Here is a 23,056-nt window from a genome sequence, read left to right as displayed (position 1 = left end):
GGGCGGCCCACAGGATGAGAAAAAGGTTGTATCAGCGCACTCGCTTTCTTGCTGCGTTCATTAGCGAGATACCCATCGATCTTTTCGGCCTCGATATGAGAGCCTGTAGTACGTTCGTTTATGCAATAACGACGCAACGAAAGTTCTTTTCAGATCACCTCCGGTCAATGGCCACGTATCCCTCAGCTTCAGAGTCTTCCTTTCCTTGTCTCTCGCCGCTACTCTTCAACCCCAATCTCTCTTCCACAACCTGCACAATCTCTTTCCACTCCCTCATCGCCCCTCCGCCCTTATCCCCACAAGCCAATCCCTTATCAATCGGCCTCAAAACCTCCACCCACCCTCCATTCCTCACATTCCACTCGCCCTCCAAAACATCCAAATGTCTCTTCGTCACCGGATGATTCCACATAGCCGTATTCATCGCCGGCGCAACCACAATCCCCTTCTTCCTCGCATCTTTCACGCCTTCAATCCCCGCAGCATAAGGCAATCGAATCCCCGGCCTAGCCTCATCAATCATCCCCGTCGTATCCCAAGCCCTTGCAACGGAGTATACCATGCTATCGCTCATGCCTAATGCGATTTTCGCTAATGCGTTTGCGGATAATGGAGCGATGACCATGAGATCTGCCCATCGGCGGAGTTCGATGTGGAGGATACTGTCGCCTCGGACCCAGGGTTTGCGCCATTCGTCTGCGTCGAGGTAGAGGCCGTCGACATTGGGGAGGTGGGAGATTGATGCTAGGGAGGGTTGTTCGGAGGATTGGGATTGGAGGAATTCGCAGGCGGAGGGGGTGAGGAGGACGCGGATTGAGAGGTTTTTGTGCGTCGAGAGTGCGGAGATGATGGAGGGGAGTTTGATCGTTGCGACGCTGCCAGTTGCGCAGAGGAGGAGGTGGTGTTTGCCGTCGTTGATGTGGTCGGAGGCTTTGAGGATGGGTGGAGGCGGAGGGAAGTCTTTCTGAGGGTCTCGTGTTCCTTGAGCTGAGGTCTGTTTCGCCGGAGTCTGTCGCTCTTGCGTCTCCTGTTGTACTGGCTTCTCCCAGAAGGGAGGATCTGATTTGAACAGTTCCGGATTTCTGTTTGCAACATAGGTGAAGATAGCAGCGATGGCTAGAAATGTGATGAGAACGGCGGCCTGGGGCAGTTTCCTGAGAAGCTCGGCAAGAGCCTTGTCCGTCTCTTCCCAGGCCATGCTGACCTACCTTGACCTCTCAAGATCTCAAAGATAGAGACCTCCTACAAAGTACAAAGAGGTAGACGTATGGGGGATTTCATATTAGTCAGGTGAAGCAGTTTTGATAGACGATCCTTGCGTCATCACCGCGTCCTGTTTGTATACTTGAGCGAAATCATGCCAAAGCTACCGAAACACTCCAAAGCTTCGCCGGACTACTATCATTGACAACTACACACATCCACCATGTTCTCGAGAACAGCATTGTCGGCCGTATGCTATTTGACCGCACCTTCGGAACTTTCTGCACGATGCTAACGACAACTTCAGTTCGCCGGACAAGCCCTTCGACCGCGTCGCAACCCATTGCTCTCGCCACGCTTCGCGCAACTCCAAAAGTCCTTTCTCTCGACCGAAACTCGTCAGGCGATCGATAAGGCTGTCGCGTCAGCTCCAGTAGTGTTGTTCATGAAGGGCACACCAGAGACACCACAGTGCGGCTTCTCACGAGCCAGCATCCAGATTCTTGGACTGCAGGGCGTGGACCCGTCGAAGTTCACGGCGTTCAATGTGCTGGAAGATGAGGAGTTGAGAGCAGGTAAGGATATGTCACCACGGGAGCGGAGGGTTGGCTGAATGCCGAAGGAGGAAGACGCATTGGAGCAGACAGAGGGCCCGAGCACTGACACAATACAGGAATCAAGGAGTACTCGGAGTGGCCAACGATACCACAGCTCTACGTGAACAAGGAGTTCGTTGGAGGCACAGATATCATGATGTCGATGCATCAGGATGGCAGCTTAGCGAAGATGCTGGAGGAACAGGACGTGCTCGTGCCAGCGGAGGAGAGCGACGGCAGCAGCAGCTCATAAGAGACACAGACACCATCAAATTCTGTACATTGCTTGTCCTTGGTGCGTGTACCAAGTGCAAATGTGCTGGCTGTTCCTACCGTTCATGCACATGAACGAGCCTGCTTCGGAAGTCGCGCCGAGCCCTGTGATGCCTTCCATCCCGACTTCCTGCCAACCTTCACATTCTTAGAGAACTGATATACAGGACAGCGTCTCACTAACCAGTGTCGCGCTTACATTTCACACCCGCAAGATGGCAGCGACTGCCAATCACCGCGCCAAAGGCACCCGCGTCAAGGAGCCACGCGTCAATGGAACGACTGCCAACGACAAGGAAAACGTCTCGCGGCAGAAGGTGAAGAAACAGAAGAAGCGCAAAGAGGCTTACAACGTCAATGCTATCTTCGACCAGGCCGAACGTGAGCGCAAGAATGCTCACCGCGAGAGCCCTCGTGATGTCCTTTCACCAAAGTTCACTGGTGTGGAGAAAGCGTCCCTCGGCAAGTTTGGAGTGTTCTCTCGCGTGAAGCAGAAGGCAGAGACGGGCGCGAGGAACCAGTCGGTTTCCACTCCCGATGTAGAGGCCTTACATGACTTCGCCAAGCAGAAGAAGGGCCTGCCGCAGTCCTTCGGTATTGTTGGTGAGCGTGCTTTGGCTTTCCCGCAGTTGCGTCGCTGACAACTTACACAGAGACTCTCGAGCCGTACATTCAAGAAAGCACTTCAGCTTGGGCACGCAAAATGGAAGACTCTCGCAAGCAACTGGACGCAGCACGAAATGGCGTAGATCCCGCGACCGGCCGCTCACTGAACAAGTCTGGTGTTCCCAGCCGAGAGGATTTTGATGCTCTCGCTCAAGAGATCGAGGAGACCAATCGGCCGTTCGAAGACGGACATCTCATGATGCGATTCAAGAATCCAGACGACCCAGCGAATCACATCATCAAGGAAGTACGCATTGGGGACATCACTGACAGATTCTTCAAACGCTGCGCTCAGCACAAGGTCAAGCAAAAGCAACTGGACGAAGAGCATGAAGCCATCGAGGAAGAAATCGCCCAGCTGAAGCAGGAAATCATCGACGATGCTGCCAAGGCTGCCAAAGACATGGAGAAGCACGCGAGGGCTCTCGAGGAGGAAGTCGCAGCGATTGAGGCCGATGCCAAGGCTGAACGCGCTGAGCTGAAGGAACAGCAGAAGAAAAATACTGCCTTGCTGAATAAGAAAATTCAGGAGCTTGTCGACATGTTCTGATGGAGTCAGCGCTCGGGTGGAAGGGACTAGATGAGTAGAGATTCTGGCTTGGGACGCATCATACTAATTCGTGCACATGGCGTTCTGCTGTCGCATCCAATGCATTCTTCATATATTTCTACCAAACGACTTCTCAGATCGCTCTGCCCTGGCACAAAAGGCCAAACCAATCACTCAAGCCAACACAAGTTTTTTTTTTTTTCTTTTTTTGTTTTCATTGTAAAGGTAAGTGGCCAAACTCCCTGCCGCCGCTGTTTCGCAATTGCTAACAAAAGTCGACTGCACGATGACGATCATATCTCGCATCCGCGATCTCTAGTGCGTATCCCAGACAGTCCTCTGCATCACAGTGGTGCCCATGTGCGAAGACTTCGTTCACTTCCCGGGGGCCATGAACTTCTTAAGCAGGCCCTTCTTTCAACTCAGCGGCCTGTCAGGCAAATCATTGCGGCACAACCTGATTTGGCGCCCCGTCTACTGGCAGATCAGGCTCCATTGCTAAGGAGAGAGCTAATTCGTCCAGCGAGTGCCTCCTGTCGATATACGGATCATCCTCTCTGTCCGGCGTCCGCATTCTCTCCCAAAGCCAGTATCTTAGGTGCTCTATATTGCCTGTCCTTGCCATGCAATATGTCGTGAAGATTCGCGAAAGTGTCGGATACCGCAGGTTTGCTTGATTGGGCATCAGCATAAGACCATGGCCGCTCAGTGGATACCAATGCTCGAGGTACTGGACAAATGTCGCTCTGTCCTCCAGACGATCGATCTCGTGGACGGTATAATAATCCAGACCTAATAGAAGTGTCTTGATCAAACACCCCAAAGCATGCATGCCGGGATGGAACGGACCCGGCATCCTTTGAAGTCCCCACTCCTGCAGGTCAACATACATGTCTAGGAGCTGGCGGCGATCCTTGCGACGAAGCCAGGAGAAGATGTTAGCCTGTGCACCCTGTGGAGGATCCTGATTGGGGCCTGAAATATCGCTGACGAGATACCAAGGCATTCCATGGTTCATGCGATACGTTGACTCGGACAAGATGAAGACCTGGATACGGTAAGCAATTGGCAATACTCGTTGTGGCGCGAACATTCCCGCCTCCTCCCGAAGGTCCCCTTCTTCCGCGTTATCCCATAAATCGTCGATAAGGGCGTCGTGGCCGCCTTCCTGTTCATCATTTTCGATCAAGCGTTGTTCTGGAGCGCCGTCGCCGCCGTTATCCTCGTCTGCTTGCTGGTTTGGAAGAGGGCCATCTGCATCGTGGCCCCTGCCAGGTTGGTGGTCTGGAGCTTCCTCGTCTCCACCATAGTCCTCATTTGGGTTGTTGTCTATAACATCGCCGTCTGGAACAGGGTCGTCATCCTCATTGTCGTCCCCATCTTCGTCGTCGTCCTCATCTTCTTCGTCGTCTTCACTCTCCTCGTCATCTTCCGGCTCGTAGAGTGGATTAGGACCATCGGGAGGACCGTAAAGTGGGCAAGGAGCACCTTGAGCCCAGTGACCCGACTTCGGCCTCGCTCTCTGGCCGCATAAGTAGCAGAAATGGGTCCCACAACTGTACTGGCAGGTCATATGATTACAAGCGTCTGACAGCTCGATCACCCAGCGGCAGCCCGGACAGAATTGATAATCCCTTCCACGCCTTAGACCCTCCAGCGCTTTCTCTACCGTCTCTTTCTTCACGCATTCATGCTCAGGCCACTGCGTCTTGTCGTTACGCGATTCTCCTATCATTGCATCACATTTCCAACAAGTTCTCGCTCCACATGGACATATCATGAGGTCCGCAAAAGCCCCATCCCGAGGACCCAGGAATCTAGCGCAACCGTCTCTGGCGCAATACAGTCTGTTCTCCGGTAGGTATTTCAGCTCGTTAAGCTTGTACTTGAAAGCATGGTAGAACGCCTCAGAAAATAACCAACAACACCCTTCGAACTCGATATCTTTGTCGCCGAACTTTGGCCTTTGCTGGATGCCAGGTCTCACGAAGGCTTCGAATTGCGATCGGAAACCACCTGGAGCATCGAAGCATGCGGGACAGCAATAATATTCGTTTATCCGAATCCTGCGTCGGCCGCTTGAGATTTGGTCGCCGCATACTACGCAGTCTGGAACGGGAATGAATGGATTTCTGGCAGTGGGAAGACCGAGGTCAATCTTGTCCATGTCTTCAAGAAGGGTGGGCTCTTCTCCAGGATGCATCGATCGATCGTTGGAGCTGCTCTCAGAAGCTGCTGGCAAGCTTTGTACGATTTCGCTCTGATAATACTTGGATGTAATCTTCCTCTGGTTTCTGGGTTGCGATGCTCAGTCAGTACTGATATCTCTGCGACAAAGGACGAGGTCTCGCTGTCTTTAATAAAAACCTCGTCGAAATTTTCAGCAGGCAACGCACTTAAATTTTGAGGCCACTGAACTCACAACTGAGGCACATACCGGTACGCACGGATCACCGGAGTCGCGATCAACGGTACCGATGACTTGCGGAGTAAGGACGTACGGATTCTTGTCCTTCAGAGCCACGGAGCTCTTGTGGAGTGGTGCACACTTGCAGGGTGTGAGTTTCGGGTGTGCAGGCACTGGCAAAATAAAATTCACCACGTGAAAAAGGGGGGCTTCAGAGCGTCGCCTTGGCATCGCTCCAGCTGGATTCTATTACCTAGGAACCATGATTCTGAGGTTCGGCTTCCTGTGCACTCTGGCCCAGACCTGGAGGCCCTTTCTATCTTCATGCTTCCACGCCTCAGCAACTTGCTGCAGCCTCACATGTCGCTTGAGGACGGCGTGGTTGAGCTCCTCCGCCAAGCGCTCGAGATGAGAAATTTCGATCATCTTAGAGACGTATCCTCCTGGGGCATCCAGATCTCTCAGCCACCACTCCAAAAATGTCAAAACATTGCACAACAAGCCGCAGACTTCCTGACCCAACTTGCTCTTGTCCCAACGGCCATACTTCAGTACACTCGATAGACTACGATTCGCGAACTCGGCAACCCGAGCATATGTCCATGTCAGGGCTATCAGACGATAGAAGTCGTATCGTTGATCCCGCAGAACAATTGTGGCCCGCGTTGCGAAATCTTCATATCGTTGCAGAACTTTGACGAGCTCTCGAAATGGTTTTCGATGAAGAAAGCGATGTCGGTGCCAGATGTACTTTAGATCTGTCCATAGGCCAGGACGGGGAGTTCTGGAGGAAATTTGCCAGTTGATAAGGTATGGGGTGTGATGCACCGTGTTGCAAAAGTGCGAGGCTTCGATGAAGATTTTCTCGATGTTGATTGTTATGTTGCTGGAGAGCTCAGTGCGAGAGTATGGTGACATTTTACAAATAGGCGTGAATTTGCGATTGATGGAACGAGCTTTGGGGACGAAGGCGTCACGAACGATTCAAAGGGTCGCCCAACGAGGAGCGAAGGTGGCGCGATGCAATGTGAGACGGATGCATGTCTCCGGAAATGTTGCTTGGCGGGCAGTTGCTGATCAAGCTGCAAGTCTCAGAGTGCGATCTACTGAAGGCAATCAGAATCATGCATATGCTTCAAGTTTCGACATACACTGACTAACCTACTCTGTGCAGGAATGAGTTAGCATCTTTCCCGATCGATGCTGAATTGAAGCGCTGGCCCAACACCGATGACCGGAGAGCGCAGTGTGTTAATGCCTCAAAAGAAGCAGATCTCCAGATGATTGCTGCCGCGGCTTGATCGAGTGCGCGAAGCCTGCAAGGAGATCACTACAGGATGGCCATGACTGCCAGGACCTCCAGCGCTGCATGCGCCCGTGAATGCTCGTCTTTCAATGTCGCCCAATAATGGGGCACACGAAAATCTGACGAACTTCTTTGTTGCACAGTTACAGACTTCTTCCGGTGGCCCCATGTTAATCTGAAAGCTAACAAGCCGGATCCGGACGACATCAAAGGAAGCACATTAGCTGTCGAAAGCCCTCAAGTACAAGTCCAAATCGAAAAGCATGCGCAGACCACAGACGTACCTTGAGGTACGCCAAGACCGATTGGATACAGTATCAAGATCGCCCCACGATGGCCTGGTTCTCAGACGAGCACAATGCCATGCTCGAGGAGCGCTTGCACCTTCCTGCAGGATCAGCGCTCCAGGCCTATCAAAGTGACGATGTCCTCACAAGTCAAGCTCGAAGTATCCTGATTGGCATAATCGATGATTTGGCCTCTCCGCCACCAGAACTTCCACCCGCCACAATTGACGTCTTGATCGTCTACTTTGGTGAACTGAACGGAATGGCCGGTTGGGTATTCTACGATGAAGATTACTTCTTGCACGCGTTCGGTTTCAAAGCACCGTACTACGACGCCATTATAGGACCGGCGCGTAATTTCCGCGATCGTAAGAACAAGTTCAAGGCATTGCAGGAAGAAGCTGAGAAGGTCGTGTATGATTTGGACCCCGAGCCAAAGGTCATCATCGACGGCGTGACTTACGGAGCTTGGTTCACTCCAGAACACTACAAATGGCTCGAGCGCTTGACCGGACTTCCTGAGGGCCGAGTTGAACGGATTCTCCAGAATTGTCCGCCAGTGATTGCTCGGGCTGCAGAAGCTATCTTCGAAGAACCAGAAGAATCAGAAGAGCCTACCATCCTGGGCCGAGCCAGGTTCGGTGATGATTACCCAAGTGGATACGGCAGCAGCGGCTCAGGCGATAGACGCCACCGATCATACCGCGACGAGTATCCGGATTACCCATCTTCATTGCTTCCAAATGACGGTTATGCCCCGCACAGGTCAGGTGGCGGCGGCGGTGGCAGCAGTAGCAGCGCTGCTCCCTGGGCTCGTCCTCCAGCATACACCCACGAAAGACATCCCGGCCAATTCTACCCACCACCATATACCACCGAACCCCTTGGACCACCAGAACGCCCCACCGGTCGTAGGCCTGGAGAATTCTCTGATGGTCGGGGTATCATTGGTGGTAGCTCCCCATATTCCACCGGCGGCAGATTGAACCCAAACCCTGTCCGCAGCACCGGAGTCCTAGGCGACAGATATCCCAGCTCGTCCCGTGATGACGGTCTGCTTCCTGGCGGACACTGGACTGAAGAAACTGCCGGTCGCAGTATCTATGGTGAATATGGCAACGATGGAAGATACCCATTCCGTGACCCTGGTGTTGGACCTGGTGCTCGCGAGGCCAGACGTGGATTTCGCCCAAGTCCTCTGGGCGAAAGATCGCCTCCTAGAGTCTCTCGTTCCTCGGGACTGTCGCGACAAGGAGTAATCAGAAGACCTGGACGCGGGCTCGGAGGCGAAGAGAGAACTGGTTCTGGATCTGGAAGGCGCCCGGAATTCATCAGCGGCATGTATTCACCACCAAGAAGTCAGTCGGGAAGCATCTATGGTGGGATCAGCCCACCAAGGAGGTCGAGGAGGAGCAGCAGAGAGCGCAGGTATAGATTTGTTGCTCCAAGGTATTGGTGAACGTGAAACAGAACTTGTAATTTATGGATAGCTACGAACGCCAATACATGCAGTTGATTTCGTTTTGCTCGTTTATCATGCATGGCTTCTGGATAAGCGCCTAGTAATCGTCGCCTCTCGACACGACTTCCTTGACGTTCGGCCTGAGCAGGATCGTGTGCTCGTATTGTGCAGTGTAGGATCCCTTGATATCGACAAGTGGCGGGTAGTCCTGCACAATGCCGCTCTGAACCAAGTTGTTCAGGCCAAGCAGATACTTCTCGTGTCCAAGACGATCCAGGTATCGTCGACAGAACGGTAAAGTGCCGAAGTTCTTGTCGATCGACTTGAGCAGTGTCTTGGCGCTTGCTACTCTGAGCGCCACCTTTGGCGCATCTGCAATCTTTGCGTAGTGCGAAGTCTCCATGTCATCGCGAACATAGCCCTTTCCAGTGGACCCAAATGTCTCAATGGCGTATGTCTCGCCTTCCTCCATCTTCTCATTGCCTCCACCCTTCACGATTGGCACGGACTTGCCCGATGAGCCACCGTGAATGCTGTATTGGCTGATCGTGTGACCGTTCAAGTTGCGAATGGCCTTGACTGGGAATGTCTGCCCGTTGATCTCCACCTCGTAGGACTCCATGGCTTCCTGGATACCCTCACCGATTTCTGCCATTCTGGCATCGATACCTGCAAGTCGGATACCAGTGTTAGTGGCATCCTTAACAGCTGCCAGCAAGTTGTCGTATTGTGGCTGGAATGCGACTGTGAAAGCTGAGTCCACGATTCTTCCATTGACGTGCACACCAAAATCCACTTTCATGACATCCTCTTCTTTGAGAATCGTCTTGTTGCCGGCATTGGGCGTGTAGTGTGCTGCGCAATGGTTGAGCGACAAGCCAGTCGGAAAGGCCACGCCTCCGAGTAGGTTGTCGCCCTCCTCCAGACCCATATGTCCAGTCAAGTGGCGAGTTCCGTTCTCGATCGTCTCCGCGATCTCGGTAAGAGACATGCCAGGCTTGATGACCGATTTGGCATATTTCCGCACTTCACGATGCACCTCTGCTGCCTGACGGTAATCGGTCAGGTAATCTGAGTTCATGCGATCAAGATGGCGCTTCTCCTCGCTCGTGGTTCGATATGCATTATCATTTTTGTATTCAACTTCCTCGCCAATGGGATATGAGTTGTCTGGGAACAGATCTGAGACTTTGCGAGTGGGTGGCTTGGTTTGCGCCTTTGCACCTCCTCCGGGTGTTGACGAGGCACCAGCCTTCTTCTTCTTGCGTGGCTTTCTCTTTTTCTTTTTCTTTGCTGCTCCCTCGCCTTCACCATCGCCGCCAGCGTTCTCCGCCTCGTCGGCCTCGTCGTCGTCGGATTCGCCCGCTTCTACATCGCCGTTCGCTCCGGTTGGTGCTGATGTGCCGTTCTGTTTCGCAGGTGCTTCTGAGCCGTTCAGTTTCAGATCGGCCAATTGGCCTTCTGCATCCACAGCAGTCATTTTCGCTGAAGTGTGACCAGCAGTGGTCGTGTTTGAACGATGATACTTTTGCAAAGAAGTCGAGGGTCTCGTGCCGCTAGCGGGGCATCCTAGCCCTAGCCGATGATCCGTGCGATCCTTTTGAGGCAGGTGTGCCGAGTGCATGTGAAGGTTGAACCGCGTCTTTCCGCCTGCCCACACCTACACCTTTGAGAGATATCCATGCTCTGCTGTGTACTGTTCCCACCTTTCTTCAAAGCTGCAATGGTGTCTCAGGCCCAACACTCTGCTTCCGAGAATCATCGACAGCCTCACGGAATCGCGGGCAGGTGCTCACAAGCCCTGTTCGCGAACGGAGACCGCAAGGTATCACAACGATGAAACCATAGGCAGTATTATACCACTTCACGGCTCTTCACCAGCCTGGCTCGTATTCCACTCACGACAGTCAATACTCTTTGCTCCAGTTTCATACGCGACAATCCGGTCCTCAATTGCTTTGTGCAGAGTTCTTAGTATGCGTAATCCGTCCCCAGGCAATTGCAGCAGCCATCGGGGAGTCCATGTATATCAAATGCCACCAGGACTTCGGGCTAATTTGTCTATGAGACCGTTGTCAAGACGAGAATGCCTGCGTTGGGAGCAGTATCCTGATTACGTTCAGCAGATGCCTTCGTGAACAGCAGCAATCCACGGAGGGCAAAGCTCTGCGGTCGCCTCTAGCTGCATCGACGTCGCAATATCAGTCATGGCTCGGACGGTACGACAGTCGACTGCACTACTACGGTCACTAGACAGGAACGAGTTTGGTACGTGAGGTAGTTCAACTTCCCCTCGCGTGGCCGCCATGTGCGTCAGCCAAGCGTCCATTCTATGACCGTACATGAACACAAGCAAGCAGCAGTCGAAAGCTTTCTTGCTGCACGTTCAGGACCAAAGGAGGACTTCGAGATGTACTCTGCATTGGCCTTGGCCTTGTTGGCTGTTCTGCAGCCAGCTTTTGGTCAAGATGTTTCTTCCGCTGACGAGCTACCGTTTACCATTTCACCAGACACGATCGAAGGTGATCCCGACTACATCCCACCTTTGTTCCCAATCCTCCCATTCAATCAGTATGCTCAAAATCCGATCTTATCTCCAAACCCGGCGAACAACTGGGAGTCTGCTTTCCTCTACAATCCCACAGCAATCGTCCTAAACGAGACCATCTTCCTCCTCTACCGTGCCCAAAACGCATCCAAGACCAGCAGCGTTGGCCTCGCCTGGAGCACAGACGGCTACTCTTTCACCCGTCTGAACAGTCCCATCCTCTACGCCACAGAACCCTGGGAAGCCGGCGGAGGCACAGAAGACCCACGCATCACCCGCGTCAACGGAACATTCTACCTCACCTACACCGGCTATAACCTAACCTCTCCACAACTCTGCATCGCCACATCTACGGACCTCCTCACCTGGACAAAATACCCTCCTCTCTTCCCAAACTGGCAAGATGTCGCATACTCCGACATCGACATTCCAGAACCACGTTTCAATCATTCAAAATCCGCCGCTATCACGAATGAGAAAGTCGATGGGTTATACCATATGTACTGGGGCGATAGCTTCATCTACAAAGCTACGAGTCCAGATATGTTGAATTGGACAACTTTGTCTGCTTCGCAGTATTTCGCTGAGCCTGTGTATCCTTGGGAGAATCGGCTGATTGAGCCTGGGCCGGCACCGATCAAGACGAGAGATGGGCGATGGATTTTGGTGTATAACGGTGCAACGTCCGGAAGGGTTGGGTATCCGGGTGCGCAGTATGGGGTTGGGCAGATGTTGGTTGATCCTTCCGGGGCATTCAGGCCAACGGTCAACACGAGTCTGGAGAATCCTGTTACTGGCGGCACGTATCAGCCTGCGTTGAGAGATGGGCCGGTGGCGAGGATCGAAAGGCCGATGGTGAGAGCACTTTGTGCACTGTGATTACGCTTGCTGATGAATGTGACAGGTCTTTCCCAGCACGCCGGAAGAGACAGAGGGACAGGTCAATCGCGTGACCTTTGCAGAGGGCCTGGTGCAGTTTAAGGGCAAGTGGTTCCTGTACTTCGGTCAGGCAGATAGCACATTGGGTGTTGCTGTTGCGGATGTGCAACCGCTCTATGGGAATGAGGCGTGAAGGGAAAGGAGACGAGGACCAAGAATAAATTCATTCTGCTTTGCTATTGGCCATGCTTGACGATGTCAACAAGTATGATATCGACCAGACATCTTGCTTCAACGATTCATCGCAGACATTGTCCTCCGCGACATCGTGTCAATCAACCCACCCCAAATCAGCGGCCGATCTGTGTATCGCCACTCGATCGCCTTTCTACTGTCTTGACAAACGTTCCCCGTCCCAAGTCCCAACCTCTACTGTTCCAAACGTCGTACTCCAAGCTTCAATCGCAGATAATACTATCAGCGAATCGCCATTCGTTTGCCTCCCTACGCTTCTGGCAAGCTTCCTTATCCTTGTCGTTCTCGTGCTCATGGCACAGACACCAGTCGTTGAAGGCATTGTCCTTCCAGTCCTGCAGGGAGTGGGAGGTGGACGTGCAGGTCTTCTGCCCCGAGGATTTCATATCTACGAAGCATGCACCGCAGTTGGCTGCAGCAGCGCGTCGCTCCAGTATCATCGTGATCTCTGCGAGGAAGTGATTTGGGCAGCTCGCGTTGAACTCCACAGTCTTCTCCCTTGTAGCCAATGCAGGCATGTCGAGTCTCATGTACACCAGTAGGCGGCGAATCGGAGAATCTTGCTGCGTCTTGCTATATACCTTGGCCAGCACAAGAGTTGGCGGGAACTTAGCGATGACTGGATGCTTCTGGTAGAACTTCGTTTGCATAAGCTCGAGGATGCGTTGACGGTAGCCTGGTGCGCTACAGCTCTCGGCAAATATGTAGCAGTCGACAAGAAGAGACCAGGACCAGTGTGACGCATCAGTCCGCGATGGTATAGTCTGGCCGGGGATCTCGTGTTTCCAGACGCCAAGCTCTACTAGATCTTTCTCAACATACGAGTGGAATGTTGAGAAGATCCAGGGGTCGACGTTGGACACGGCGATCTGCTTGGACGCACTAGTGTCCTTCTCTGCATTGAATAGGACACTTCTGTAGTGTTTTGAGCTTTTCGATAGCTTCTCGCGGTCGAAAAGGAAGCACTGTTTCGCTGTGCCGTTGGTGCTGTAGCTGATGGAGAACTCGACTTTTGAGTGGTCATCTGTTGAGCGTTCTCCAAACTGAGCAACAGGTCTCTTCCGTGAAGTGTCAGACATATGGCCTCCACGTCCACGGCCAGCCTGTCCTCGAGAAAAGGGCCCTGAGCCGCGTGGAGGAGAGGACGCGATCTTTTGGCTAGGAAGCCGGCTCGGAATTCGTCCGCATGCGTTTACGAATGCTTGAAGCCGATCGTAGACTTCTCCGTCGGACCAAGTCGTGATCATCTCGAGGTCGTTGGCTTGGGAGGACAGCTGCTGCACTATCCGACGCGGGTTCTCCAACATGAGAGCGATGGAGTCCTGCGATACCTCTTCTCTGCAACGAGTCAGTGTCTAAATCGCTCATGGTGTTCACATTGGGCAGCTTTACCCGATGACTTGTGCCTTGAGATCCATTGCCGGCACTCCTAGAAGAAGTTAGTCGCTCGACACTTGTTCATCGGCCTCACTGGAGATTACACGAACCTTTGAGCGAAATCGAGACATAGTCGTAGAACTTTCCTTTCTCAGCCGTCTCATGAGGCAATGTTGCCTTTCCTGCCCAGAATTCGGATGTCGCTATGGTCGGTTTGCCCTGGGACAGGCTGCCAGTAATGACCTTTACTTCCGCGCAGTCCCTCAGTCTGACGGAGCCTTCCACCGCAATCGTCTTTCCGGACCCCTTGGTGAGAACCGAGATCTCGAGAGAGGGGTTGTTTCCGGCGGAGTCCAGGAGCGGGCAGATGGTGAAAGTTCGATCTTTCTTGAAATAAGGGTCGCCGATCTGGTAGAATTTGCCTTTCTCCTGGCTCGAAGGGAAGGCGAGCGCGGTGGGCACGAAGGTGTGCAGTACTGGGTGGTCGGTGGTCCCCATCTTTTCGCCGACTCGAGTTGTTGATGAAGCCTGGAAAGTTGTAGGTGGAAGAAGTCTAATGAATGGTGTGGGCGACTTGTTTGCTGTAGGCGCCACGCCAAGCCCTCACCCCAGAGCAAGTGAAGCGGACACTTTCGCTGCTAGACTCACGGAAGGAAGAAGTTTGGTCCAGAGTGAGTCGGAATGAAACATCGCTGGAGCCCCACTCTCTGCTTCTGCGTTCTGATCAAGTGCCACGAAGTGTCAAGACGCCAGGAATTTCTGTCAGTGGACACCTGGAGAGTAGCTACGACAGCGTGCTGACTCTCTCGCACTGCTTCGCCTGAGTTCCGCGAGACATGCAGCCGGAGCAGACATTGTTAGAAGTCATTCCACCAGAAAGGCTCAAGCGTACTGCTTTTGAAGCATTCGGCCAGCTCTGAGCTCGATGATACCTACCTTTTGAGAGCACATGTTTAAGTGTTCTCACGTGAATGGCAACAGTGTACCAACTCTCCCACCGACGGACCTGTGCTGACTTGGCGGATCCCAAATTTGACGCCCTACCGGAGAAGGGGTAAAACGTACGGAAGCACGCGGCCTCTCCGAGATCGTTGTATCTGAGCGCCATTGTACCTATGAAAAGAGCAGATAGTGTCTGGAGAAATTCGGCGAGAGAGGTGAAAGCGTGCTGACTCTCCAGGTCTCCAGGCAATGGGACGAGGATGACTTATGATTTGCCTCTGTCTCGTCTTATGTCCCAGGGGATCAGTGACAAAGAGTCGTGCGGCATGTTTACAATCGCGCAAGTCATCTCCTTTGCTCCTTGGCGTCTCTCGCTGCTTTCTCACTTGGACGGAACCAGATCGCCAGATACACTGCATCTTACTTCTAGCCATAGGACAGAGACTAGACCCGCTCTGTTCCCTCGGACGGATTATACTTCGTCTGCCAGGTGCCGTTCTTGATGTCTGCCGCTAACAGTGCGCTCCAGGGGTGAGATCTGAAGCCGGGGGCCGGCGCCTGCTTTTTCCAATCCAGGCACTTCCAGTTATTCTTGGAAAGCGTTCGAGTAGACCTGCTACATCAGCTCGATGGTCTCTCTGATATGTGCGAGTCTGCTTTCCCGTAGCGGTAGAAGGCGCGCAGAAGCGCGCTGTTGTTTGCCTCAGTTTCACCTGCGCCCCTCTGCAGCCAACGCCACATGTCGCCACTGGCACCAGCAAATATAAATTTGTCAAAACCTCACCAGCCACTCCAAAAGCCTTCGTGGTTTAAGTAAACTGCGACTGGTTCGATCATATGAAGTCACCGCATTCTCTTCTGAGAAGGTGCAATGGAACGCCTAGTAGTATGTCCTTGCAAGCACACGTGATCCAGAGAACTTCAGATTATGGCTCAAAGCTTTTTTTTTTTTTTTTTTTTTTTTGCCCTTTGTTTCCTTTCTTGTCCTGTTCGAATCATGCTTGCAGTTGTAGTTCCTTGCATGTACCAGTCGGCTTTGTGTAAATGTTGACCTGTCAAAGGTAGGAGCATTTTCCTTGGCAGGCAAATGCTCCTTTCGAGTCCGTCCGCAACGTGCCCCGATCCCTGTGTTCTCTCGAATCGTGCTCGTTTGGTTAGCATTCCATCTTTTGTGGTACTTATGCCCTCTCCGATTCGCAGCGAGATGACTGCCACCAGCACCTTGCGTTGCATCCTCTTGTTTTTGTCGAATATCTCTATAGCCTGAAACGCCTCTTCAACTTCTTGAATTCACGCCCAACCGTCAACTCAGTCGCGGTCGCCGGTCGCCCCCAACAGCAGTCTTCATACACGATCGAGACCCTCCACAGCCACTCCAAACATTCGTGGTCTATGTAATCGCCTCCGTGTTCGATCCCAAGCCACCCCGAAAGGTGCAGAGCTCTGCCACCGTATGCACTCTCTGTAGGCGAAAAAGATCAAAAGAACCAAGCGTCGCCATTGCACCAACCACTGTAACAGCATATGTGTTCGATCCCAAGTCACCCCGAAAGGTGCAGAGCTCTGCCACCGTATGTACTCTCTGTAGGCGAAAAAGATCCAGAGAACCAAACATCGCTGTTACTCCTTTTTTTGCCACTTTCTTTTGCCCCATTCTCTGTTCGAATCATGCTCGCATATTTCTGTTTGGTACTTATCAACGCTCGGTATTGGCGAATTCGTTCGATGGTGAAAGCAAAACTTTTGTCGCGATACAGGCAGGGCCTTATAATATGGTCGAAGCTAACGGCAAACGCATTTTCTGTTCGGCGACAGCTTTTTGTGACCCCCGATTTTCTATGCCGCGAAGCAAACTCTCTACCATCGCTCATCCGTCTACAGCACTTGATGACTCACTACAGCGCGAAGCACGCTCCTTACGAGAAAGGTCATGAATCCAAGTCTGAATGCAGTCGTTGTACATTTCCGTAGCCTTGATCGCCTGTTTAGCCTCTTCGATACCTATCTGCGTACCATTATGAGCCCCTTACCGTCACGGCTTTGCACCTTCATTTCAAGTCTCAATCTCTGTGTTTGAACATTTCCGCAGCCAAGAGCGCCTCCTGAGCTTCTTCAATCTCGCAATCATCGATGACAAGTCTAGTCTCGGCCGTCCACTGGTTGCGCATCGGCACGCATTTCAGCCGTGCTACCAATTCCGAAGCGGTGACTGGAGTCTCGTGTTCCCCTTGAAATGGTGACAGAACATTCAATAATTCGTCCAATGTTTTACAGACCAATTCGCCATCTTGGTCTCGAGTAACAAAACAGTGACGTACTGTTGCCGACTGAACAGCGAAATCTTGACTTTTATCCCTGTGGGACTCCTGGCACACCAACATCGTCCACTTGCCCGGAACGATGGGTTTCAAGACTTCGTGTGCCCAGATGCTTCGATCCAAGCCCAAAAGCGTAGCCGGCGGTGGCCCAATCTGGCCGTCATCGTCGATTGACAGCGACATAGCAAGGTTGAGGCCAAGATAGGCGTGCCTGATGTCGTAGAGCGGGGAAGCCGGAAGCAGCTCAGCCGCGAACGTGGTATACAAGCGGGGAAGTAGCTTCTGTATCGACATCGCCACATCGTGCAACGGTATGTAGACATTACTGTGGGAAGACGCGAGTTTCAGCTTGCCAGCAGGGCTGGCGCCGCTCGTGGGCGATGTCTGAGCGAAGTGCTTCGACCATGCCACGCCACCCGAAGCAGTGCGGGAGCGCTGATCTATGGCATAAGTCTCGTCCCCCGTAGCAATGAAGATGGCCTGACAAAGAGAAGCGCCGCGAAGAGCTTCTCGGATCGAATTAATTGCCGGGACAAGTGGGATCTCAGGGAATTGGAAACCCGCTATCAAAGCTGCCTGGTATATGGCGGGGTGTGAAATCGAATCCAGTTGAGCACCTGACAGTGCTTCGGTCAAGGTATGCAAGTCAAGCCCTTCAGTGGCTGCGAATCGAAGCTCGACGATGTTGCCAGCATGAGCTAGTTGATGAACTTGCTCCGCTGTCAACTTGATATGCGGCAGTGTGAGCTTGATCTGACGAGATGAGCTCTGCAAATCCGAAACAAGCTGAAAAACTTGGTCTGCCTTCAGCTGATCAAACATGGAAAGATCAATGTTCTGGCGTCCGCGCAAGGCTCGGCACAACAAATTATGACCACCAGTTGTGCTCAGAGCATTCGGTGCGGCTCTCAAGTGATCTAGCACCATGTCTGCGAAGTCCCGGAGTTGCTCAGCGTCGGCGAGCCACGAGAGTTCATCGTTTCCGTCCGTCAGGGCACGCGAGATGACACTTGACATGGCATTATCCCGCAGTGAATGCTGAACGCCCGGAGCATCCCCTTTAGAACCTTCGCTCGCTTGTGCATGGGGTAAGGCTTCAGGGGTGCGAAACTTTTCGTTCGGCCAGGTTCCTGCCAGAGCGTCGACGTCGATAAGAGCATACTGTTCGAGTTCACGGGCAGTCGGGTCCGTCTCTTTGCACATGGATGTTTTATAAGCGGCGAGGTAGCCGTTATAATCCATTGGAGTCATGTTGGGAATGTTGTAACGTTTGGGGTAACCGCGCACCACGAAGCAATAGCGAGGACGGCCGGGATCCGTGATGTCGAAGATGCTGAAGCCGTCATCATTGTCGCACTGTTGAAGACTCGTTGTGACAGAGAGGAGGTGCTCGCGGTTCTGTTCGCCCGGTCTCTTCGCGGCGCCAACCATAAGGCATGTGGTAATCATGGGACATAGGGTCTCCTGTGGCTGCTTGTCAACTCGCAATGCTGGGACTGAACGCTCAACTGGGATGGGGACGCCGCAGTGTCGGGGTTGTACTTCAGATGAAAGCCAAACAATCCGACCAACCATTTCGAGCGAGCGACTTACGAGTGCCACTTCAGATCTCCATCTCGCATCCCGCTCCTTGGAGGTCATTGCCTCCCATTCGTCGCTGGTAGGAATTTCGAACGACTGCCAGTCGACCTTTTGCGCATGCTGCAAGTCCTGTCGTAGTATGGGCGCGTTTGCTTGGAAGAACTTCAAGGTCTGCAGGCACTGGCGGACTGCAGATTTGTCGGAGAGCCACTGGCTGTGGACACCAGCTACGACGCGGTAGCGTGAGCCGACCTTGGCCACTGCAAACGACTGATGTCGAGCGCCCATGATGGCTGTGCAGCCTTCGAGATCCGTTGCGAGTGGTGGTTCGAGGGAGGGATTGCTATGGATGTCGGTGTCAGTGTCAGTGTCGCGGGTGGTGCCTCGCGGAACTTCCGAGCTGTTCGATGCCTTCTGCCGCTGCTGCCTGACAACGGGTGACACAGCGAGGCAACAGCGTCCACCGCGCGGGTAGGCGCGTGAGTGAGTCAACATTGTGTGCACCACCGAAAGGCATAATCTGAACAATGCAACTTGTGCCATGCTGACTTCATCTAATGCATGGCCAGATCTCTCCTCGTCTCCCATGCATGGAGTATTCTCGCGCACACAGACATATCGTGGCTCGTCGGCATCATCTGGCACAACATCGATGCTACCAGATCAGCTGAGGACGATTGAGATGCGCATGGTGCAGTAGGAGGAGTTGTGATGAAGAACGAAGGACGTGAGCTGCAGTGAACGCGTCCAATCCTCCGGAGCCCTTTCCGCCTGACGCGCCGAGTAGCCGAGCACTGCCCATCCTCCCGACACAGCACGCCGACTTTACACTCCCGAGCGGTATGGCGCAGTCAAGCTGTTCCTATCCAAGAGCTGAACCTGTAGATCGCCTGCTAGTCCAGCGGCGACGCTATTGCAGTGCACGATGATGCGGTAAGATTTGATCGTGCCCGAGTGGCATAAAAGCAACAAGACCGCGTCCACGACGCACCCATTGACCATACAAGAACAACATGACAGACTCAGCAGAACGTTCGAATCTTGCTCCTCTCTCACGTCCACCTTCATACAGCGCGATAGACACATCACCGCACATCGTCAACGACTCCCCTCCCTTCTTCGAACTCCACCACCCCACAGCAACAGCCAGCATCCAAGTCCTCCAAAACGACACCGTACTCTTCTACGCCGCCTCCTACAACCTCAAAGACGTCTCCGACATCATACTGTACGCAGGCTACGACTCAAAAGGCCCCCAACTCGCCCTCTTACAGCTCATACCCTTCACCAAAGACCTGAAAATCTACGTCGGCGGGCTCAAACATCCCGTAGGCGACGACTGGGATCTTGTTCGCTGTGCCGAAAGTGGCAACAAGATCTTCCACCGCAGTCCCATTCACCGCTTCGAAAGCTACAGCCTGGGTCCCGACGGCCAACGCGTGAAAGAGAAGCTCCATTGGCAAAAGACGCATGATCGCAAACTCGGGGCATCGAAGCTATCGCGCTCAGATTACAAACTCGTGGATGAGATCACGGAAGAGGTCGTAGCGGTATATGTCGATTGTTCGATGCGGTTGGGAACACAGAAAGGGACGATTAGATATGTCAAGAAGCTGGGCGAAATGGCCGAGATGGCGGCGTTGATGGCTTTGTTGGGTTTGCTGGAGCGGTCTCGAAGGCACTCTCAAGCTATCGCTCCATCTTTTGTGCGGTGATGGTGCTGTGCTGCTGCGACGCCACAGAGTTGCTTCCGTGCCGAACCCGCAACCGTTGTCACTTCTGAACACACCTGCTTCTGAGTGCAAGCGCCTAATCGAAATGGCTCTCGATCCATGAAAAGCTTTGCCGGTTGGCTTAGCGACCTGCGTTTGCACTCAGAGGTGGTTGCATCAAGAGGTAGCCATGGTCATTTGACGCGCTGAAAACAAGATTTCCAAGGCTGCCCAGCGCAGTGGACGCGACACTACTCGAAGTCAAAATGTTCAGAACTCAGGAGCTCGATATCATTCTCTGTTCCCATACAGTGGAGTACTTGACGAGATGCACAGCACCATGCGGAAACTCACAAAGGCATGTCGACGACCGCTCCGGCCCAGCTTGGGACGCGCACGATCACCAGGACCGCGGGGGATCGTGTCTCCGCGCACAGCAACTTACTACTTGAGCACCTCGAAACTCCAATTCCAATCCAAGGACCCGCGACAACGCTACACTGCCGGATTGCGTCCTGTGATAGACTCTACATCATACGGCTGTGGATTGCTTCCGGACCTCGCCAACGGACTTACCTATATGCACAAGTGGGGTTTTGTAATCTATCGAGGGACATATGGTGACGAGGAGCAGTGGGAAACAGCGATACGCTGGCTGTACAAGCGCACGCTCAATACACTTCAATCAATTTCGAGATCTCAGGATGAACTCGACCAAGTTTGGAAGCAGCTCGATCTCACTGTGATAGAAGACCGTAATCTCCTGGAAAGCGCCCCACTACATACTGTCAGGGAACTTCATCGCAAATGGGTGCTGGAATCCCCCGAGCCAGTGCGCGGCGGTCCTCTGCCAGAACACTGGATGCAGAAAGTCGAGGCCGGAGGTGGCGATTCTCTGACACGTTCCGATCGATATACAAGTGGTCCACCCGGCTTTCCAAGGTATGGGTACTTCGTATACATTGACGATGATGCACTTGAGTCGATCATCGCATTTCGAGGCCAGAAAAATGCCGAAAAGGAAGCCTACGTTCGAGTGGTCCAGACGTACTATCTGGATGAGCCACGCCCACTCCACTACGAAGGGCCTGACGCGGAAGAGGAGATGGCTGTTCTTGAGAGTGCTGAGGAGCCCGTAGAGGGGATCAGGCGATATGAAGTTGGTTGGATGAAGTATCGCGCCCTGTACCTAATGGATCTCTACACAAGGTTGCACGACACGTGCAGCTGGGACATTGAGTACAAGCGACCACCAGAGTTGGCCCCGTACAATTGCTAGTGAAATCTCACGTCTAAGCTGAACAGCTCATCATTACAAGAGCAAAAGCTTGGCTGTATTCATACTAGCGCATCGCTTGACATCCACTGTTCGAGTAGAAGACTTTGAAAGGTGGCAAATTTCCGTTATAATTAAATCGTACGAGGTCCGAATATCACGTCGCTTGCCGAGCGATGTTCTTTGCACTACCTACTGGTCGAGCGTCAGGTACACAGGCCTTTGACGAATTATGTCTGCATCGAAGAAGTTTCCACAGAAGAGACAGTAGCAGATCGTGACGCTGGTGCAGTCGGCTCGAGAAAGTAGTTACTTCCACGATAAGAACACCTCTGAACACGGCAGTTACGTCTCTGAACACGGCAGCTACGTTGGTCTGACTTGGAAGGTAGTGTTAGACTAAGGGAACATGAATGGTTGGAGCACAGCATGCGTCACCTTTTCCTGCATGAAAGAGTATACGTGTATAGGAAACGATCGACGTCGAATGTAGCTGGTTCCCAGCGTCAGCCCATTGTTGTTCAACGAACTCTTCATTGCTGGTGACCATACCAGGGTATACCACACCCTCAAATTCCGTACGTTCAGTGAACGCAGTACAATTCTGCTGGATGGCAGTACGTGTATCCAGCAGAGATTGACGACATGTCTCGGTACAGAGCTCTTTCAGCTCATGGGGGAACAATCGGGAGTTACTGGCACATGTCAACTGCCGACTGGCTGCGCAGTGGCTGCCACATTAGGTGTTGGTGACCATGGCACTTGATACCGTTCACTCACACGAGACCGTATTAACCAGTCTGCTATCACATGCGCGACCGACTGACCAATTGGATACCAAGAATACCGGACCAACAATTTGCTAACCCCTGTGGTAGTACTAGTCTCGTCTCGCGATCAGATGCTTATGCATGCACCGAGGTCAAATTAGAGGCCCAATTTCCGGTAACAAGTGGCTTGCTAGCTTGTCGTACAGTACTAAGCCCTAAGTTTGAATCCGTGAGACTTAGGGCAGGTTGCTGTATAATGACCGCTAAACTTCGAATCCTTGAGACTTAGGGCAGACTGCTATAAAACGACTGCTGAACTCTTCTATTCTAGGCTCGGACGAGGCCTGGCTCTTGCCTAAGATGTACTAGCAGCATACTTGCTATGTCTATCCGTCCTCTCCGGGCTAATAGTACCAATTCACGTAGTAGAACTCCATTATAAAAATCAAGCTAGTCTCTACTTCACCCGATCCTCTATCTTCCAAACCACTTCACTACGATTAATAACACCCTGCATTGCGATGAAGACTACAATCTTCTCTACGCTGATATGCCTTTTGCTAGCGAACACCGAGTTCGTCAGCGCCACATGCGACAATGTATGCGGATGTTGCAGTGCCTTTATTGCGGTAGGTTGCTTATAAATTT

General features: G+C 52.7%; 11 protein-coding genes across 11 annotated transcripts; 6 read left to right on the top strand and 5 right to left on the bottom strand.

The window, feature by feature from the left end:
- Positions 1–154: 154 nt before the first annotated feature.
- Positions 155–1,198, bottom strand: RHO25_007210 (uncharacterized protein; the record flags this gene model as incomplete). Its single annotated transcript, XM_023597978.1, has 1 exon — positions 155–1,198. One exon carries the CDS (start codon positions 1,196–1,198, stop codon positions 155–157), a length of 1,044 nt encoding a protein of 347 aa, XP_023453059.1.
- A 228-nt stretch (positions 1,199–1,426) lies between these two features.
- Positions 1,427–2,052, top strand: GRX5 (monothiol glutaredoxin grx5; the record flags this gene model as incomplete). Its single annotated transcript, XM_023597976.2, has 3 exons — positions 1,427–1,453; positions 1,511–1,778; positions 1,877–2,052. The coding sequence occupies 3 exons, from the start codon at positions 1,427–1,429 to the stop codon at positions 2,050–2,052; spliced, it is 471 nt and encodes a 156-aa protein (XP_023453061.1).
- Positions 2,053–2,287: 235 nt separating this feature from the next.
- Positions 2,288–3,288, top strand: RHO25_007208 (uncharacterized protein; the record flags this gene model as incomplete). The annotated part of the gene is made up of 2 exons (XM_023597975.2): positions 2,288–2,675; positions 2,726–3,288. 2 exons carry the CDS (start codon positions 2,288–2,290, stop codon positions 3,286–3,288), a joined length of 951 nt encoding a protein of 316 aa, XP_023453062.1.
- Positions 3,289–3,730: 442 nt separating this feature from the next.
- On the bottom strand, positions 3,731–5,455 carry RHO25_007207 (uncharacterized protein; the record flags this gene model as incomplete). Its single annotated transcript, XM_023597974.2, has 1 exon — positions 3,731–5,455. One exon carries the CDS (start codon positions 5,453–5,455, stop codon positions 3,731–3,733), a length of 1,725 nt encoding a protein of 574 aa, XP_023453063.2.
- A 1,879-nt stretch (positions 5,456–7,334) lies between these two features.
- On the top strand, positions 7,335–8,747 carry RHO25_007206 (uncharacterized protein; the record flags this gene model as incomplete). Its single annotated transcript, XM_023597973.1, has 1 exon — positions 7,335–8,747. One exon carries the CDS (start codon positions 7,335–7,337, stop codon positions 8,745–8,747), a length of 1,413 nt encoding a protein of 470 aa, XP_023453064.1.
- Positions 8,748–8,847: 100 nt separating this feature from the next.
- Positions 8,848–10,230, bottom strand: RHO25_007205 (uncharacterized protein; the record flags this gene model as incomplete). The annotated part of the gene is made up of 1 exon (XM_023597972.1): positions 8,848–10,230. The coding sequence occupies one exon, from the start codon at positions 10,228–10,230 to the stop codon at positions 8,848–8,850; it is 1,383 nt and encodes a 460-aa protein (XP_023452334.1).
- Positions 10,231–10,957: 727 nt separating this feature from the next.
- Positions 10,958–12,370, top strand: RHO25_007204 (uncharacterized protein; the record flags this gene model as incomplete). The annotated part of the gene is made up of 3 exons (XM_023597971.2): positions 10,958–11,018; positions 11,261–12,153; positions 12,203–12,370. The coding sequence occupies 3 exons, from the start codon at positions 10,958–10,960 to the stop codon at positions 12,368–12,370; spliced, it is 1,122 nt and encodes a 373-aa protein (XP_023452333.2).
- A 265-nt stretch (positions 12,371–12,635) lies between these two features.
- Positions 12,636–14,307, bottom strand: RHO25_007203 (uncharacterized protein; the record flags this gene model as incomplete). Its single annotated transcript, XM_023597970.1, has 3 exons — positions 12,636–13,770; positions 13,825–13,861; positions 13,920–14,307. The coding sequence occupies 3 exons, from the start codon at positions 14,305–14,307 to the stop codon at positions 12,636–12,638; spliced, it is 1,560 nt and encodes a 519-aa protein (XP_023452338.1).
- A 2,504-nt stretch (positions 14,308–16,811) lies between these two features.
- On the bottom strand, positions 16,812–18,938 carry RHO25_007202 (uncharacterized protein; the record flags this gene model as incomplete). Its single annotated transcript, XM_023597969.2, has 1 exon — positions 16,812–18,938. The coding sequence occupies one exon, from the start codon at positions 18,936–18,938 to the stop codon at positions 16,812–16,814; it is 2,127 nt and encodes a 708-aa protein (XP_023452337.2).
- Positions 18,939–19,663: 725 nt separating this feature from the next.
- Positions 19,664–20,365, top strand: RHO25_007201 (uncharacterized protein; the record flags this gene model as incomplete). The annotated part of the gene is made up of 1 exon (XM_023597968.2): positions 19,664–20,365. The coding sequence occupies one exon, from the start codon at positions 19,664–19,666 to the stop codon at positions 20,363–20,365; it is 702 nt and encodes a 233-aa protein (XP_023452336.1).
- A 337-nt stretch (positions 20,366–20,702) lies between these two features.
- RHO25_007200 (uncharacterized protein) lies at positions 20,703–21,641 on the top strand (the record flags this gene model as incomplete). The annotated part of the gene is made up of 1 exon (XM_023597967.2): positions 20,703–21,641. The coding sequence occupies one exon, from the start codon at positions 20,703–20,705 to the stop codon at positions 21,639–21,641; it is 939 nt and encodes a 312-aa protein (XP_023452335.2).
- Positions 21,642–23,056: the final 1,415 nt, after the last annotated feature.

The sequence above is a fragment of the Cercospora beticola genome, chromosome 4 (assembly GCF_033473495.1).
Source record: "Cercospora beticola chromosome 4, complete sequence".
NCBI lineage: Eukaryota > Fungi > Ascomycota > Dothideomycetes > Mycosphaerellales > Mycosphaerellaceae > Cercospora > Cercospora beticola.
Note: the sequence above shows the minus strand (reverse complement) of the source record. Positions and strands in the feature narration are given on the sequence as shown.